This window comes from Nyctereutes procyonoides, unplaced genomic scaffold, assembly GCF_905146905.1.
Source record: "Nyctereutes procyonoides isolate TBG_1078 unplaced genomic scaffold, NYPRO_anot_genome, whole genome shotgun sequence".
Lineage (NCBI taxonomy): Eukaryota > Metazoa > Chordata > Mammalia > Carnivora > Canidae > Nyctereutes > Nyctereutes procyonoides.
Window position 1 is genome coordinate 30,805,267 of NW_026575020.1, and position 14,624 is coordinate 30,819,890.

The 14,624-nt window shown below is 56.3% G+C and overlaps 1 protein-coding gene across 1 annotated transcript; it reads left to right on the top strand.

Annotated features, from left to right (window-relative positions):
* The first annotated feature begins 60 nt into the window (after positions 1 to 60).
* LCN10 (lipocalin 10) lies at positions 61 to 4,650 on the top strand. The gene is made up of 8 exons (XM_055307776.1): positions 61 to 171; positions 787 to 926; positions 1,258 to 1,332; positions 1,408 to 1,454; positions 1,514 to 1,621; positions 2,420 to 2,543; positions 2,715 to 2,873; positions 4,542 to 4,650. Exons 1-8 carry the CDS (start codon positions 61 to 63, stop codon positions 4,648 to 4,650), a joined length of 873 nt encoding a protein of 290 aa, XP_055163751.1.
* The last annotated feature ends 9,974 nt before the right edge of the window (positions 4,651 to 14,624 follow it).

Here is a 14,624-nt window from a genome sequence, read left to right on the forward strand (position 1 = left end):
GGGTCAGTGGGTGGGGAGATTTATACTCAGTGCCCCAATGGCCGAGGAAGGTGGGTGAAGATGGGGCCTGGGAGCCTGCTGTCCGGGCTGCTCTTGGCCCTTGTGCTGGCGACAGGTTCCAAGCCACAGGAGCAGCTGCCCAGGGAGTCCCACATCCTCAACTGGAACAAGGTGAGCCTTGTGCCCGTCATCTCCAAGCCAGACACCATGGCCATCGGGGCTGGGATGCAGCATGTGTGGCAGCTGGAAGATCACTCTCTGACAATCTTCAAAAGGCTATCCTGGGATGGTGGGCAGTACCTCGAGGTTGGCAGGAGTTTCTGGCACAGGCCTTGGCCAGCCCAGTGGGTCTGTCACCCTGGCCTCACCCAGGGAGCTGATGGCCCTGCAGGAGGGGTCGGGCAGAGGGCCCCAGGCAGATGCAGCCTGGGGGCACCTGGAGATGTCAGGTAGGCAGAGGTAGAATGAGCAGAGCCTGTTCTGGAATAATAAGATCACCAGTGGCTGGAAGGTTCTGGTGAGGGTGGCCGAGGACCCGGCTGAGTGGACTGCGGGGGTGCCAGGGACTGTGGGTTTGTGGCAAGAAGTCAGGGGGACAGCGCTGCAGGGCCGAGCTGGAAGAAAGTTAGAGCACACAGTGTCCACAGCCCAGCCCCCAGGGCCCTGGCCAGCGTGTCATCTGCCTGCCTAGGCCTGGGTGAGCAGCCAGGGCCCCTGTGCCCTGGGTTCCTGGGGGCCTGGCTGGGGGCTTGGGAAGGGACAGCTTCCCCAGCATGCTCTCCACAGTTTTCAGGCTTCTGGTACATTCTGGCTGTCGCCTCTGATGACCAGGGATTCTTGCCAGGCAGAGAGCGGAGGAAGCTTGGGGCATCCTTGGTGAAGGTCCACAAAGCCGGCCAGCTGAAGGTGGTGCTGGCTTTCAGCCGGTGAGCAGACAGGACAGGGTGCTTGGCGCAGCCCTCACAGAGCCCTGGACACAAACAGCCTGGGCCATCTCCCCATCCAACAGGGGGAGGGAGTGTGGGGCAGGGCAGACCCAGGGTCATCTGGAAATCTAATGGGGATGGTCCCTGCTGCCCTGAACCCTGTCTTGCCCCTAAAATTCAAGGTCTGATTTTGGGAGAGGCCAGCACAGTACACGGGGCCCCTGGTGGACAGAGGGTGTTTGGAGGGTTTCCTAAGCTGGGGGACTGGCCCTGATCCAAGCTGGAACGTTCCACAAAAAGAGGCAACAAAGGGCTCCTGCCTGCCCCCTAGGTCACAGGGGTGCCAGGCACACACGGTAATTCTGCGGAAAGATAGGAAAAAGGCCATGTTCAGGAACACCTGTGCGTATGACAGCCTGGGGCATGGAGAGGTGACCAGGGTGGGAGCATCCATAGCCTCATGGCCACAGACCCCTGGAAGGTGGGCGGGGGGCCCACGGGGCCCAGGACCCTTGGCCTGGGGTGGTGGTGGTGGGGTTGGCCCTGTGTAGGCCTGAGGGGCAGCCCTGTGCTTCTCTCCTGGCCAGTGAAAGGGGTGGAGGGCTTCCACGTGCTGTCTACCGACTACAGCTCTGGTGTGGTCTACGTGCGCCTGGGCCGAGCTGGCCACGCCTCCAGGACCCTGCTGTTCTTCAGTGAGTCCAGCACTGACATCCGGGTCATGGGGGACAGAGGAGCGACCAGCTCAGGGGAGGGGCAGGAGGGGAGCTCTGCATCACAGTGCCACAGGCCGTGCAGCGTCCACAAGGGACATGGATTCTCACAGCTCAGTGAGCCTGATCGGTGGACAGACGGTTGCCCTCTCACTGTGTGGAGTCGGGGAGAGCGCCCTGGTCTCTCCCTCTTCCTACAAGCGCACAAATCCCATCAGGGCACCCCGCTGACCCCACACACCTCCCAAGGCCCTGACACCTCCCGCTGTCACTCCCAGCAGCTGGGGGCATGGCCCTTGCGGTGCACGCAGATGGCGGGGCTGGGCAGGGGTTTAAGTGGGGGGTGGCAGCGATCAGGGTCTTGTGGGGAGACCACATAGGCAGGGCCACAGCAGGGGTAAGTGGGGGAGGCCAGTGCAGAGGAGGAGCCCAGGGGGTGAGAGACCAAGAGTGGGACTGGCCACCCGCATGGAGACAGAGCCCCTCCACATCCCAGGCTGAAGGCAGGATCAGGAAGCAGGGACAGGAGGTGGAGGGCAAGGGGCAGCCATGAGGGTCTGTCCAGGGAGGTCTGTCCAGGGAGGAGGCAGCACAGTGGAGGGGCCATGTGAGCAGGGAGGGGGCAAGAGGACACCTCCCCATCGGTCCCGCTGCTGCCTACCCTGCAGCATCCTTGCTTCCCTGCCCTGCCAGCTTGGGGCGGGGCGGGGGGGTGCACTGCAAGTGCCTGTGGCTCGGAGCTATGACTTCTGACATCAGGATTCTACTCCCCAACTGCAGGCAGGCAGAGCATGTCCAGCTTCCCGAGCATGAAAAAATTCGTAGACATATGTGAGATTCTGGAGCTTGCAAATGGTGTGACTGTCCTCCCAAAAGACGGTAACACGCGGCCACGAGCCCTTCTGTGCGGGTCTACACCGCGCATGGCACCCAAACATCCCCTGAGAGTGGACTCTCGGGGCAGAGGGGGGAGGGTGACAGGTGTGCCCGACGGGGGAGCTCCCCCATCACCGTCCCTGCCCTAGGCACTCCCCCTGGTCTGGCCCCCGTGGTTGCCCAGCTGTGCCCTCTGCAGAGCCCTGGACCCACACCTGCAATGCCAGGAAGAGCCAAGGCCTGCTGTGGGCAGCCTGGCCCCGCAGAGCAGCCCCCCAGGACCTGTCTCCCTCCTGCAGCCTCCTGTGCGCACACCATCCGGCCCTGAGCACCATCAAGTCGTCCACTCGCCCTTTCCGTCAGGGCGCCATTGCTGGGCCCCCTAGACCTCGGGATCACTGACCAAGACTGCAGGTCCTCACATCCACCAGCTTCTTCACACGCATTTGATGACCCCAGGCCATTGAGGGGGTGAAGTCAGCCCCAAAGGGATCCTTTATGATCATCAAGAGACAGGGATGGGGGGCAGGTGCTGAGCGGGGACAGCTGTCTCATGCTCCCAGATTACATGGTGGAAAGAGGCTGCCACCTTACCGGCTGCGAAATAGAGCACGGCTGGTCCAGTGTCCTCCATCCACGTGCCTTCTCTGTAGTGAGCCTGCGCCACCAGTCTCCGTGCCCCTGACGTCCTGCACTTTCTCAGGAAGTCATTCACTTATTCGCCAAACGTTCATAAGTGCCTGCGACAGGCCTGACATTGCCAGCTCCTGGGGAGAGGGCTGTCAGCAAAATAGGTGCCACCGCTCCAGGGAGCTGATGCCTTCCAGGACAGGCATGCAGCTGCCTGCACACAAGACTGCAGAGAAGCGTGTCTGGACAAACAAAACAGTGGCTGGTCTGACTCACTCCAGAAGGGGCAGGAGAGGTCAGGGAGGGCTTCTCGGGGGAAGGGACGCTCAAAGGAGGGGTGAAGAAGTGGCAGAGAAGTAAGTTTGGTGGGGCTGCGGGAGCAGGGCCTCCCTGAGAGAGGAAACAACTGGTTTTGGAAGGCCGCAGAGAGGGGTGAGGCGTGGGGGAGGGAAGGCAGGCCACGGGCGGTTCAGGTGAGGAGAGGGAGCACCGGGTGCAGGCTGGAGGATACATCTGGAGTCCATGGGGGAGCTGGAGCCCAGAAGACAGAACGAGGCAGGAGCCGGGCATCAGGAGTCACCAGGCGTGGTTAGGGCCACCCACAGAGGAAACAGGATTGAATCAGATTGCTGTCACCAGGGCACCGCCACCCATGGGATCCCTGTGCTGGGAACCATCAGAAACGTATCTGGCTTTCCCATCTGGGGTCAGCGTGGGCTCATGGGCTGGCGGGGTACTGTGGGGAGCAGGGTGGTTCTTCGCAGAGCTCACTCAGACGTTTTGGGGTTGGGAGGAGGTGACTGGTTCGGAGGGCTCTGCTGCCCCCGCCCACTGCCTGCACCCACTGCCCCTGAAGACGGCCGCGTCTTGCATGTGACACAACAGCGATGAGGGCACAGCGACTTGCAGGGCTCGGCACAGGCACATGGGCATTTCTGCTTCAGCTGCTGAGCAAAGCAGGTCGCAGAGCCAGACCTGAAGTCCTGAAGAGGCCAGGAGATGTCCTGCGTGTCCTTAGTGGGACAGACCGCAGGCTCCTGGCTGTGACAAGCTCTGCCCTGAACCCACGTATACAGCATTGTGCCCGGTCCCCCAGGGGGCACCACCCTGCTCAGGTCAGGGGTCCTCACACACCTCCACCCCGGGGCCCCTCATACCATCTAATGGGGGGCAGTAGGATGCCATCTGGGGTCTGTGACCTACAGAGGCCTCCCTAGACCACACAGTGTGGGGTGCAGGGCAGTCACCCCCATGGTGGCTCTGGGGTCCGGCGGAGGCAGCCTGGGTTCCTGGTTCCTACAGGAGAGCTCCCCGAAGCTTGCAGCCTGAGTGGCTCCTGGTGTGTTGTTCTCAAGCTCCGCCCTCTAAGACCCCCCTCCCCTGACTTTCCATTTAGGTGGCTTTTAGCGCTTCGGGGGCAGGCACTGGGGGGCACGCCTGTGCAGGGCAAGCCCTTCGGAACCATGCACATTTCCTTCAGTGCTGTTGTCAACACTGCTCTTTGAAGCATTGGGCTTTCTGTGGATGCCAGTCCTTTTCTTTCCAGCTGCCAGAAGCCACAGTTCCTGAGGCCACAGCCCCTTTCTAGAGATTTTCTTATTAGAGCTTGGCTATCAGCCCCCTGAGGGACAGGGTCTCCACACCCTAGGTGCCCTTTTGCACAGCTCGAGAACTGACTGTGGCATGCCGCAAGTCCTCCAGAGTCCACACAAACACATGAGCCTAACCCAGTACTCACGAGCAGAATCCCGGCTCAGCTCAGCTGGGACCCTCTGCCTCTAGGGCCCCCAGGAGGCCAGGGTTGCAGCCTCCACTCAGGTTCGACTGGGGCAGGGTCTGTCTCTGAGAGCACCCACCTGCTATTGGCAAGATTTGGGTTTCAGTGGGGGTCTCAAGACTTTTCTGTCTGTTAGCCTGGACCCTCTGTAGGTTTTTTGCACTTGGGGTCTCCCAGGGCAGCTCATACTATCTGATCTCGCTTCTCCAGAGCACTGGATCAGAGACACACAGACACTCAGAGTCAGAGACAAAGAATGAACACAGGAGAGAGGGAACCAGGAGACATCACAGATATTCTTCAATCAGCCTGGAAATGACATCCCATCACCCGGCCCTATTCCCTCAATTAGAGCCCAGTCCCCCAGACCATCCACCCTGGAGGGGATGGGATTCCACAGGGATGTTCCTGAGGACTCGGAATGCTGGGAGCCACGGTGGGGACTGCCCAGCACATAGGCGCAGACAAAGCCCCGAGACCTGAACTTAAACCTACTGGGGGCCCCTGGAAGTGAGTGTCCCCAAGGGACAAGGTGTGACTCCATTCTTTTCAACCTCCCTGTGGGGCTGGGACACAATCAGGAGGAACAGGCTTTGCCTGGACCCCAGAGCAGACCCAGGCCCCTCTGAGCTATGGTCTATGTCTGCGCAGCCACCTGTACAAGAAGAGTCGCCACCTGTGCAGGGAGAGTTGGCACCCATGCAGGGAGAGCTGGCACCTGTGCGGGGAGAGCCTGAAACTGTGCAGGGAAAGCCCCACCCCTAGGCCTGGACAGAATGTTTCATCCCGTCCTCCTTTATGTTTTCTCTCTGGTACATTTAAAAGTTATTTTATTTTTTCACATCTTATACAGTATATATTATTTGTTTTAAATAAAATTTGGTGTTTTTAATTAAGGAAATCATGAGCATTAAGTATATTCACAACGCTGTGCCACCACATCACAGAACATTGTTCCAGAATATCTCAGTCCCCAAAGGATACCCTGACCTAGAAGCCCTCCCTGCCCATTTCTTCCCCAGCCCAGTCCTTGGAAACCCTCAGCTCCTTCCTCTCTCTGTTCCTTGTGCTCATCCATCCACCCACCTGTGCCCGCAGCAGCAGCGTGTCTGCCTCTGGGAGAAGAGGTGCACCCCAGACCCCCTCCCTGCCCTCAGGGCTACACCCTGACCTACGGGTCAGCATCTCACCCACAGTCAGCAAGTACAGGAGAGAGAGCTAGAGCATCTCCAACACCAGACTTTGCATGAGCTGTGGAGTGGAGCCAGCGCTGTTGTCAGCTATGATTTAGAACGATCTAAAGCACCAGAACTTGCACCAACTCTGGGCTCGAGGCAGCTATGGAATTAGCTCAAAGACACCGCTATCTCACCTCAGAGAATGCAGCCTCTCCAGCTTATCCTGGACCCCCTCAAAGGTAAAAGAAGCTCTGACTTTAATTGCAGAGCCAAAACCATCTTCCCCACCAGTTCTCCCACTCATTCTGGCACCATTGCCAGAGTAAGAGCCAGCCCAAGATGGAAAGCCAATTCTAGAACCAGCCCTAGCACTGCCGGGGAAGGCTGAGGGGGTTTTCCTAGAGAGGGCACATGGAGAGACGGCCAGGTTGGTGATGTTCTCTCCTCTTGCTGCCTCAGCACCACCTCCAGATGGAGACCACTGTACCAGGGCTGGTAAACCCCGCAGAGCCCGATGCAGCTGCAGAAGCAGCTACGGAACCAGAGCCGCTCCAGAGCTAGAGGCGCTTCCATCTCCTGCCGTAGCGCCTTCCTCAGGAGCTCCAGAGCCTGAGCCAAGTGTGCACCAGGGTTGGGAGGCCAGCTGCACCTACAGCCAGCGTCTGCCTCAGCCCCACAGGGAGACCTGGAGCAGGCACAGGAGCGCTTGCCACCCGGTGAGCTACAGCAGGTTCTTGTACCAGCAGCAGAGCGAGTGCACCTCCGCCTACAAAGTCAGAGCCGCTGTGAGCACGTGCTCTTGGCACCAACTAAGGACTCATGTCCACCCTGGCACCTGCCGTAGAGCTAGAGGTGGGCAGGCTACGGATAGAGGGCCTCCAGTGGACACTTGGGCCAGCTCCAGAGCAACAGTCATCTCTCCACTGGTTCCTGCACTTCACGGCCCCTCGGCACCCCATCCCTGCACCGACAGCTGCCTAACTCCCTTTGGGGCACATGGGGTCTCCTCTTCTCTCTGACACTGGACTTGGGGACTGTAGCACCCCCGGTCCAGTCCCCACGTGCCACAGGGGGACTGAGGTGTAAGGCCCATATGTGAGCAGGTGGCCCCAGGGGTGGGTCAGGGGAGGACACAGGACCCAGGGCCTTGAGGCAGAGAACGTCTCCAGGGCAGAGAGGAACCACTTCCTCTCCAGGCACCCCTGTCCATGGGCGGCCACAGGGTCAGCACTGTGGGGACCTGTCCCAAAGGCCCGACCACAACTCCACGTGTGGGCTCAGCCCTCCTGGCACACGGGGTCCACACGAGACACCTAAGGCTCAGAGGGCAAGTGCCATCCGGAGACTCACAGCCAGGAGGTGGGTGGGGAGCTGCTGTGGGGTCAAGGGTCCTGCTCACCTTTTCAGGCAGCAGGTGCAGGAACCCCAGGAGGATGGCTTCATTGGGAGGTGCACAGGGACAGATGTCCCCGGAAAGGTCACTTCCCGGGCTCCGGCAGCTCCCAGGGTGGCAGCACTGACTGTCCACACCCTCTGTCCTCATCCATGTGCAGGGCTGACTCATTTTCACAACGGGGCCAAGCTGTGGACACAGAAGGGACAGTTCACAGCAGAGAAGCTGTAAGATATTCCTGTCACCTCCTGAAGAGCAACAGTGTGTGAACAATTGATTCGGATCATCCTTACACGTATGTGAAGAGTGATTTGTACCTGGTCAGGACTGGGGCTGGACCGGAGTGGGGAGGGTAGGGGTGGACGGAGGGAGTGGCCCAGACTCCTTGGGTTGAGGCCATGGCCACATGAGGGGCAAAGCCCTTGGGGAACCCCAGGGAGTCAGTCTCCTGGATGACCTGGGGGCAGGAGCCCCTCCCTGGCCCTCCCTAGGCCCAGTTCTGGGGACTCCTCATGCCCACCCTCACCCTGATGTTGCTCCGGCCCTTCCTGGGGTCATGGTGCACCTGCCCCACACCTGCAGTAGGAAAATCATGGTCCCGTTGACCAGTCTCCTCCCAGGTTCTTCCATGGGGCTCTGCAAAGACAGGGAGCAGCCCCGGGCCCCCCAATGTCACATCCCTGCCCGGCTATAGTCACTGCTCTGGTGCCACCCCCACTGCTGTTTCCACCTGAGACACAGCCTGGTGTGTGGACAGCCCTCATCTGGGATGTAGCCAGATACACCTATAGGCTTGGGACCAACCCTGGGGAGAAGGATGCCACCCAGCCCACCCCTTCCACCCAGCCTGCCTTGACCTGGGAGTAAACATGAGCCCCTACCAGGCCTCTGACCTCTCGTCAGCCTGCTCCTGTTGGGGGTGAGCCCACCCCAGGACCTTCCCTTACACACACACACACACACACACACACACACACACACACACGTGGACATGCAGAGGAGGAGGGAGCTGGGGCTGCTCCGTCGGATCACAGTGGTGTCTGGCTGGACTGACACCTCTGGGTCCCTCCAGGCACATGGCCAGAGGGTCTGGGGTGCACCCTGACCCAAAGTCTGTGGTGCAGGAAAGGCTCTCACTGAGGCTTTCCTGAGACCACATCGTTGGGACCTCGGGATACAGCATGAGAGCAGGTGTTTCACGGGAGCATCTCCAGCCAAGTGCATGGGGTAGGTAGGAGGCTGACTCTAGAAGGCGGGGAACCGTGTGCCCTTTGGGCACCCTGGGGCCCCATTGGCCCTCAGCCTGGCATGTCTCCCCTCCCCATGCTATGGTCCAGGCAGGTTCTCAGGAGTCAGTGCCCTCACCCCACAGTCCAGCTGCCTCCAAACTCTTCCATCTTTCCCCCTTGTCACCTCCAGGGGGCCTCCTCTGACCCCACCTGGGGGCTAGTTCATGTGGGGGTGTGGGCGCCCTTGCACAGGGTCGTGTGTTTGTGCCCAGGGGGTGGGGGAGGGAATGCCCCAGGGGAAGGGTACCACGTGGAGTGATGCACAGGATTCTCTCCAGGACCTTAGGGGCTCTGGTTCCCACAGGACCATCCTCCCTACCTCCCCCCGCCCCCTCTCCGGAAAGGTGAAGTCCTGGCCTAGGAAGAGGACCCTCCTGCTCCTCCAGCCTCTGCTCACCGGAGGGTCCCAGGCCAGTCCCCCCTCCCCTGGCCTCAGGTTCCCATTATCCCAGGAAGGGCTGGAGGAAGAACTTCCTAAGCGGGCTCGGCCTCAGCCTATCCAGGCAGCTCCCACCTTTTGGAGGGTTTGACGCAGAGCACTCTGGTTGGGCGCTGTTGTCCGACCAACGGCAGGAGGGGTAGGAGGCCCGTGGATCCTGCGCAGGCGCACACGGACCAGCAGAAAGCGCGTGCACGGGACCTCACCTCGCAGCGGGCACGCGCACGGCCAAGGGGTCGCTGAAAGGTTGGTCCCGCGTGTCCCTCTCTCCCTGGCCTGCTCGGTGACCCTCACATCCTCTAGGCGGGGCCACCTCCAGTCCTGCCAGGCAGGGCCGCTGGCCTGAGTGGACATGGAGACCTGGGGACAGAGAGACAGGAAATGCCCCCCACCTGCCGTCCTGGCCCCCACGTGCCACTCCAGGGTTCAGCTGGTTGCGTGGATGGGTCAGGGGCGGAGGAGGTGGAGGTGGCCTCCAGTCTGGGCGGGGACTTGTCCAGGTCAGGCTGGAGAGGTCAGGCTGCCTTTTCCTCCTCTACATCCCTTCCCCTGTTCCTGGCAGCCTCCAAGCGCCCCACAGTCCAATACTTCAGACACCTTCATCTCCCTGCTTTAGTCCCCAGCACACCGTCCTGAGGTCCGAGTCACTGGTTCCATTTTCTTTTCTTTCTTTCTTTCTTTCTTTCTTTCTTTCTTTCTTTCTTTCTTTCTTTCTTTCTTTCTTTCTTCTTTCTTTCTTTCTTTCTTTCTTTCTTTCTTTCTTTCCTTTCTTTCTTTCTTTCTTCTTTCTTTCCTTTCTTTCTTCTTTTGTAAAGATTTTATTTATTCATGAGAGATCCACACAGAGGCAGAGACACAGGCAGAGGGAGAAGCAGGCTCCCTGTGGGGAGCCCGATGTGGGACCCGATCCCAGGACCCTGGGGCCCTGAGCCAAAGGCAGATGCTTAACCACTGAGCCCCCAGGTGCCCCACTGACTCCATTTTCAAACTAGGAAGCGGAGGTCCCAGGAGCTACCACAGGAGCTTCCCGGTCAACAGGGCTGTGACATGGTCCTGCTGGGGGTGTGAACCCAGAGCAATCTGACCTAAAGCCTGAGCTTGCCCAGAGGCCTGAGGAAGTGCTCTTGAGCCCAGGTTTGCAGGTCAGGCTATCCTGGAGGGGGCCATGGGGTCAAGCAGTGGGGCAGGGGGCTCTGAGGGGCAAGGGCTTAGTGGGCTTCCTGGGAGAGGAAGCCCTAGGGAGGCTGGAGCGGGGTGAGGGGTGCCCACTGGGGAGCGTGTCTGCACCAGATCATGCTGGACTTTCTGGAGGTTGGGTGAGGAGTCGGGAGTCATTGCAGGTTTGGAGACCCAGGGAACACAATCTGAACAGTCTTACCAGAGCCACCCCTCCTAGATGTGGAGGGAGCTTGGTGGGCATGTTATTGCCCCCACTCAAGCATGGATCACCAAGCCCCAGCCAGGGATGAGGCGGCTGCCTCAGTTTCCTCCTGTGCAGAGTGGTGTCCATGTGGTCTTCTGTCTCTGTCCAGCCCTGGACTTGCTGCCTGGAAGATCCAGCGATGGTTTCTGGTCAGGGTAGCAGCTCCAGTGAGGCCAGTACTCAGAGAGGCCTGAGTGAGGCTACCGGAGGGACTCCCCATCTGCCAGTTCACCAGGACGCTCTTGTACCTTTTGCCGATCTTCACAGTAGGGCTGACACGGTTCAGGCATCATCGCCCACCTGCTGCACGCAGAGCTGCAGTGAGGAGCCATGGATGCAGATCCCGAGACACAGAGCTCCTGTGAGCCTGAAGCTGCCAGGAGTGTGGTGGAAGCTGAGGAGGACGAGGTGCTGCGTGAAGCTTAGCTGGTGCCTGCGGTTTCCAGAGGTAACTGGGAGGTCAACTCTGGAAATTGAGGAAAGGAAGGGTCAGTGGAAACTCTGGATTGTGCAGGTCACCCCTTGCCAGCATCTAGCTCAGAGGCTTCTAGAGACTGTGTCTCCTTGGCCTCTTGTGGGTGTGGATTGGGGACCCAGGTCCCAGGAAGGGCTGTCTGTCCTGGAGAAAGGATGGGACAGCCATCTTCTTATCCTGGCCATTGAGGGACCCTGGGGCAAGCCCATATTGATCTACTCCTCTGCATCAAGCTGGGGAAGATGGTTGAGGCAGGCAATGTCCCTGCTGCCTAGGTGGGGGCTGCATCTGAGCTGACCACAGGCCTTAGAGTGAGGGCTTGTTCGGGTCTTGGGTGCTGTATTGGGGGTCTGGTGGCAGAACTGAAGGGCTGATTTTGCATGGATCAGACACCATGGGTGAATGGGTGCTTTTGGGTTTCCATTTTCCATGGCTCACTGAGGTGAAGCAGATAATTCAAGAAGCACACAAACTACCAAAACTGACTCCAGAAGAAATGGAAAACCTGAGTAGACCTTTAAGAAGTACGTAGACTGAAGCAGTCTTGAGAACTTCCCAACAAAGTAAAGCCCAGAACTTGATGCTTTCCATGGCGATGTGTCCCATATAGTTGAAGAAGACATAATACCCATGCTTCTGAAATTCTGCAAAGAATACAAGAGGAGGGAATATTCCAGGTCACCCTAGAATGCCAGCATCATCCTGATTCCAAAGACTGACAAGGACCTTACGAGTAAGGATAATGGTAGCCCAAAATCTATTATGAAGAGAGATGCAAAAATCCCCAACAGGATACTAGCAAACAGAATCAAGCAGCACATTGACAGGACTCTACATCATGACATAGTGTGATTTAGGCCTGGAATGCAAAGGCTGTTCCACATAGCTAATTAGTGTCCTAGGCTACATTAGTAAGAAACAGGATGAATTAATGTAGGATAAGCTTTGACAAAATCCAAACACCTTCATGAAAGGTGCTGTCAAGAAAGTAGAAATAGAAGATACAAATACAATAAAGGATGAACACGTGGGGGGCACAGGAGATTGAGCATCTGATTCTCAGTGTGGGCTCAGGGTACGATCTCATGGGTGTTGATATCGAGGCCCCATTGGGCTCTGCCCTCAGAGGGGAGTCTGCTTGGAGATTCTCTCCATCTGTACCTCCCCCTACACAAGTGGGCACTGTCTTAAATAAATAAATAAATAAATAAATAAATAAATAAATAAATAAATAATCTTTTAAAAAGTAGGATAAAGATTAGTGATGAAAAAACTCATATGTATATCATTCTCAGTGTGAAAGACTGAAAGTTTTCTCCTTAAGCTCTGGAATAAGTCAAGCATGTCCACTTCTACCACTTCATTTCAATATTGTCATGGAATTTATTCAGAGTAATTATACAGGATGAATTACTAAAAGCTCCCAAATGGAAATGAAGAAGGAAAAGTGTGTTTATATATATATGACATGATTTTATATGCAAAAATACTAAGAGTTTAAAAATCTCTATAGGAGATTAAACATGATCCACAAGATATGAGCAGAGAAGACCAACACTTGTGGGTCAATAGAATACCAGTGAGAATCAGGGAATAGGTACATGTACGGTCAGGTGTTTTCCAACATGAATACCAAGATCCTTCATTGAGACAAAAACAGGGTCCCAAACAAATGGTGCTGGGAAACCAGATATCTACATACAAAAGAGTAAAGTCAGAGCACTGTCTTACACCATATAAAACAATTCACTCCAATAGGATCAAAGAACTAACTTTAAGAGTGAAAACTGGGCAGCCCGGGTGGCTCAGTGGTTTAGTGCCGCCTTTGGCCCAGGGGGTGATCCTGGAGACCCGGCATCGAGTCCCATGTCGGCCTCCCTGCATGGAGCCTGCTTCTCCCTCTGCCTGTGTTCTGCCATTCTCTCTCTCTCTGTCTGTCTCTCATGAATAATAATAATAATAATAATAATAATAATAAAAAGAGTGAAAACTCTTAACACTCCAGAAGTCAACTAAGAACATTTAGGGACAAATCTTGGATTTGGCAATGGTGTCCCTAATAAATCAAAGGAGAATGTAAAGAAACCCAAAGAGTGGTAGGAACTATTTGCAAGTCCTCAATCTGATAAGGGTCTTGCATCTAGAATATAGAAAGATCTCCTACAAATTAAGAACACAAACAACCTCCTTGAAAATACTAGACATTTCTCCCAAGAAGGTAGTTAGACAGTCCAGTAAGCACATGGGAAGATGATCATCACTAGGTAGTGGGGAAATGCAGCCAACACCACAATGACATACCTTTTGATGCCGAGGGGAATATACTGAATAAGCAGAAATAACAAGTGTTGGAGAGGATTTGGGGATATAGGAGCCCTCACACATGCTGGGGGAGATGGAAAATGGTTAAGGTGTGGCATATCCTTCAGACATTAACTGTAATGTCATCATTGGACCCCATTACACTCATTACCTAACCAAGAGAATTGAATACAGGCACCCTAACAAAAGCCTGCACAGAGGCAGTCATAGCAGCACTCATCACAATCCCCAAATAATGCAAACGACGCCCACATCCATTCACAGGTGAACGGATAAACACAACGTGGCACATTCACACAATGGAATTCGTTCAGCCATGACGGGAATGATGTGCTCATACCCGGTATCATGTGGGTGAACTTGGAAAACATGATACCCAGTGGCAGAGACGAGGCAAAATACCACATACTGTATGACCCTCCGCATAGGAAAATTCATAGAGGGGTAGGTGCCAGATTAGTGGTTGCCAGGGAGCAGGGGCAGTGGGCAATGGCCAGTGCCTGACTGCTTAGTGGGTGGGAGGTATCTCTCTGGGGCAATGAAATGTTCTGTAACTGGATAGTGGCGATGCTGCACAGCATGGGAAATGTAGGTAATATCAGTGAATTGAATATTTTGAAATGTTAAAAAAGATAAAGTTTCTTTTATATTAATTTTGAAATATAACACACATGTAATCACGAAAAGAAAAAAAAAGCCAAAAGAAAAGAAAAAGTGCCTTCCCCAGAGCGGACAGGAAGACTCTGGTATCTGAATTGGCCCTGGTTGTATCTCCTCCACTGGTCCTGGAGGTGAGGCTGGAGCTCGCTCCAGCTCTGGAGCTGGTGCCAGACTTGGTCTTGCAGTTCAGAGCCCAGTTGCTCTAGGTCTGCAGTGGGTGCCAGATCTGCCTGTGTGTCAGGAGGTGATGCTGCACCTGGATTTGGAGCTGGGTCTAGCTCTGGGTCTTGCACCTGCTCTAGCTCTGGCGATGGTGAAGGAGCTGGTAGTAGCTCTAGAGCTGCAGCAGCACCGACATTGGAATTGGTGACGGAGCATCTGTAGGTCTGGAGATGCTGGTGGTGGAGGCTCTTGACCTACTGCTGACTTGTGTGTAGGATCTAGAGCATCATGTGCAGCTGGTGTTGGCTCTGGAACTTGTCAGGCTCCAGCTGGGATCTGGTGCCACAGGTAGTTCTGGACC